The 4398-nt window shown below is 40.7% G+C and overlaps 1 protein-coding gene across 1 annotated transcript; it reads right to left on the bottom strand.

The window, feature by feature from the left end:
• Positions 1–297: 297 nt before the first annotated feature.
• Positions 298–3378, bottom strand: LOC132148855 (aminoacyl tRNA synthase complex-interacting multifunctional protein 2-like). The gene is made up of 4 exons (XM_059557597.1): positions 3120–3378; positions 2447–2653; positions 1712–1946; positions 298–945 (listed from the first exon to the last, which is right to left on the bottom strand). Exons 1-4 carry the CDS (start codon positions 3240–3242, stop codon positions 557–559), a joined length of 954 nt encoding a protein of 317 aa, XP_059413580.1. The 5' UTR covers positions 3243–3378; the 3' UTR covers positions 298–556.
• Positions 3379–4398: the final 1020 nt, after the last annotated feature.

Below are 4398 nucleotides of genomic sequence, written 5' to 3'. Positions count from 1 at the left end.
TCAAGAAACATTTCTTCAAAACAGTTGTGCTGCCTAATATTTTTGTGGAAACGGATACATTTATTACTCTACTAAATAATGTTCAAAAACACTTACTCTCTCACTTCTGATCAATTTAATGCGTTCCTTGGTAATAAAAGTATTAATTCTTAGTACGGTTTTACTTTTTTTGTTTACTTTTTTGTTTAAAGAGAAAGACGCTCTATCAGTATCACCTCTCATATGTCTAATACCAGTAGGTCCTTGGGTTCAAATTTCAAACACACAATACATTATGTCACAGCAACACACAACATCTTCTAGTACAATGTTTTATTAGGCAAATGCCCTCTCTCTGAGTGTTTGCATCTATGACCCTGACCTGGGATCAGCTTCAGATCAACATGACATCCTCTATAAACATCCCATATAACAGACCTGAGCTCAGTTCACACCAGATTCTGGGACGTAACAGTGTTTGCTGGCAGAACAGGTTACATTTCCCTTTTTTATTATTTAGTTGACAGTTTCCTCTTGTACAGCGGGAGCACGACCTGTACTGATCTCCCAGCTCTCGTCACTGTAGTAATGGATACACGCAGTCGAAGTGACCCAGGTTCTGGCAGGACTTGAGCCAGCGCTGGACGTTAACTGGAGCAGAGGAGGCCTGGCCGGCCCGCAGGACGCAGCAGGCACACACGATGTCTGCCAGAGAGAACTCCTGACCCAGAAGCCACGGTGAACGTCCCAGAGCCGCGTTCAGTGACCTCAGCACGGCCGCCCGCTCTTTACTGCCCCCCTCGGCCAGCTGGAAGACTGCCGTGTCGATCCAGCAGTCCATCTGTGTGGCGGCGACCGGGTCCTGGGGTCCGGCACCCAAGAGACGGTAGAGAAAGCGGGCCACGTTGGCCTCGCCCTCAATCGGGCACATGCTCTGCGTGTTGAACTTCATCTGCAGCTCTGACACTGAAAGGAGACGGATGATACAATAATTTAACACGACCAAATATCTGGAGCTACTGCAAATGTTACTACAGTATCTACATTCTTTATAACACTATATAACTACAGTTTATGCGCATATATATATATATTATATATATATATATATATATATATATATACACACACACACACACACACACACACACACACACACACACACACACACACACAGAGAGATACATAGATATGTAAGCACAACAGTGGCTTTGCATTTTTTCAGTCTTGGTTCTAGTTGTTTTCTCTGGGTGGAAAACTGATGATCTTCTCCTTGAGGACAAACTTATCAAGGGTGAATTTATTTGACCAAAATTACAGCCACTTATGCAGATTTAAGGTTTTACTGTGCACGATTTATCAGTGAACATAATTGCAAAGTAAAACAAGATTTGTCTTCGTAACTGTTTGTCAAAAATGCTCCGCCTTTAAATGAATGCACTCTTCTTTTCAGCATTTTTTTTCATGTTGACTAGTTGCAGAATAGTTTCAGGAGTAGTCCACCACAATCAACATGTCTTTAAAAAGTTAAGCAGACCCCACTGCAGACCCAAAAAACATTCTGAAGTGACGCCTCCACAAAAGCTTTCCCAGCTATTCGCCGAGTCCTACACGTTGAGCACACACATCCTCTAGAGGAGATCTGATCAGTTTCACTCTGGGCACACAAGAGAACCACAATTCCTTGAATGCACAAGACACATCAGCCCTAAATCTCTTTTTACCCTCTCACCATCTTTCCATATGAGCGTGAAGCCGAGCTGAAAGCGCTGGCGGGCGTAGCTGTCTGTGTGGCGCGGGCCCAGGCAGGACAGCAGCGGGGGGGGCACAGCGCTCACCGAGGAGTGCACGTGCACACTGGAGAGCACCTGGTAGCGCTGGCACAGCAGAGCATGGAGAACCAGCAGGGACAGAGGAGGACGGCCAGGGCTGACGTTGATCACGATGTCTCTCAGCGCACCCAGGTCCTGGAGGACAACCAGAAACTATTCAGCAGGACTGAACGGAGAGTAAGACATCTTCACCAAACGATGAGAAAACAATGCATGCTGAGCTGTGTGTAGAATACTTTACATTCCTTAAAATGTGGTTCAAGAGTCTGAACGATCAATTAGATACCATTTGGGTTACATGTGACACCATGTTCAAATTTTATGGCCTTAATTTTTCCCTGTTGTACTGAAAATAATAGAGATTTTTTTTAAAGGTATTGCACTGAATTTAGAAATTTCCATAGACTTCCTTCTTGATTTAAGATTTGAGTAATAATGCCCAACCCAATTAAGGCTGCCAAACAGAAACACAACAGAACAATACAGCAAGAAACCAGGTAACAGTCATCTAGGTTAACCGGACTGACGTGTATACGCTGGTTTAGTGATACAAGAAGAATACAGGAGCTGAATACCTGAGCAGGGCTGAAATATCAGATAAATATGAAGTGTCTGGCGGTGCATGTATGGCTCACCTTGCCCAGCAGGGAGTCTAGATCTGCCGTTCCTCTGAACACAGAATCAGCCGGTCGGCGTGACCCTGTGCTGACATCCAGGTCTGCATCAGGAGAGGTCACCGTCTTCGTGATCCCGTCCACCGCTGCCTTCAGCTCGTACAGTCTCCTCAGGACCTCATCCTGACGCCCCTCCAGCCTCTTCAGAGCAGGATCCACGCCCCCGTTCTGAGACCAACACATGAGAAGAGACCGTTTACAATTAAATCTGCATGATTACCTTCCCAAACATACAAGTGTACAGTACAAAACAGCATGAAGGTGGCATTAACTATGTGCAAGATGACCCTAATATAAACTATAATAGATCAATTTACCAAATTATCATCATCCTCACTATCCTTTCTATGATCCATCTCCTGTGAGCCGTTGTTGTTAGTGGCTGGTAAACTATAGTGTATTAAAGTGAAAGTGTGATTCCAGGAAACCTCACTTAAAAAGACCAACCTCTCGTTCAGAGTGCGAGGTACAGGAGCTGTCAATCATACTGACGTGCGCGTGCCCGCTGCACAGACAGCCATTTGTGTATTTTACACATTTTTAACGAGTAAATGTACGATTTGAATAATGAACTGATGTGCGATTTGAAAAATGAACTGATGTGCTCCCGTGTCATATCGGTAAATGAGATTACCTGAAGCGCGTGCTCTCCGCAGTTCATCCCCTGCGCGTGGATATTCGGTGACTTGTACATGCACGCTGGCAAATCGATCTTTATGTCACCGGGAGTGACGGGCTTCACCTTGTACATGGGCATGATGACGGGTACAAACGCAGGGGATCCAGATATATTTGTTTTTGACGGGGTTTGTCGATTTCTCGACAGTCCGTCTAGTAGCAGCCCGCTAACAGCAGCTGAGTAGTGCAGAATGAGGCCGGCGGACGTCACTTCCGGCGAGAATGAAAGCACGCGGGTTGCGCGCACAGTGACGCCAGACGCTGATATCTGTTTTGAGATTTATGAAAATTTTTACTAGGTTTGCTTAAAATGGACAGATATCAGAAGCCTTAGGTGAAGACTTGTTTTAGCCAGTTCAGCACTGGCTCAGTTGTATTTTAAAATGTTGTCAGATTTGTAGCCAAATATGACTCATATAGGAATAGGAATCATGTACATGAAATTATGCATTTATATCTATGCTCTGTATCTAATATTGTATTGTATTATATTTATTATATTATATCATATTACATTTGGGAAATATAACTGTTTTGTATGTTTACTCTCTTGTATACATTTATGCAAGATCGATTATGATATCGTATATAAGATGTATGTGGATTTATCACAGTATATTGGTTTTGATATTTCATATTTTCAGCATTCATGGTCACACTTTATATTACAGTGTTCTTGTTACTGTGTAGTATCTATGCCAATGAACTACGTCCAATATTTAAACATTTTGCCAAGCTGCTAGTAATTACACACTTGTACATATTTATATGTCAAATATATATTATATTATATTATATTATATTATATTATATTATATTATATTATATTATATTATATTATATTATATTATATTATATTATATTATATTATATTATATTATATTATGGGATTTATCACAATTTATTGGGGTTTAACCAAAGTTATTTCTGTGGTTATGAACTATGTGAAATCTTTTTTATATTTAGTGAAGCTGATTTTAATTACACACTTGTACATACATATATGTAAAATAAACGTTTTTTATGGTCAAAATATGTTAATTTTATTGCATTATGTATTATTGCATAAACTGGCATAAAATAAGACATTAAATTATCTTTTATGTTATGTTATGTTATGTTATGTTGTTATTATGTTATGTTATGTTATGTTACGTTATTATGTTATGTTGTTCTATGTTATGTTATTATGTTATGTTGTTCCATGTTATATTATTATGTTATGTTGTTGTATG

Source organism: Carassius carassius, chromosome 9 (genome assembly GCF_963082965.1).
Source record: "Carassius carassius chromosome 9, fCarCar2.1, whole genome shotgun sequence".
In the NCBI taxonomy this organism is placed as follows: Eukaryota; Metazoa; Chordata; class Actinopteri; order Cypriniformes; family Cyprinidae; genus Carassius; species Carassius carassius.
This window is presented reverse-complemented; position numbering and strand designations above follow the sequence as displayed.

Bases quoted from the DNA above. Each gene is read 5' to 3' on its own strand.
- LOC132148855 (XM_059557597.1), bottom strand. From the start codon at position 3,242: ATGCCCATGTACAAGGTGAAGCCCGTCACTCCCGGTGACATAAAGATC. The intron at 1,947-2,446 runs GTGAGCCATACA...GTTGTCCTCCAG, and splicing joins TAGACTCCCTGCTGGGCAAG to GACCTGGGTGCGCTGAGAGA. The intron at 946-1,711 runs GTGAGAGGGTAA...GTCTCCTTTCAG, and splicing joins CACGCTCATATGGAAAGATG to TGTCAGAGCTGCAGATGAAG.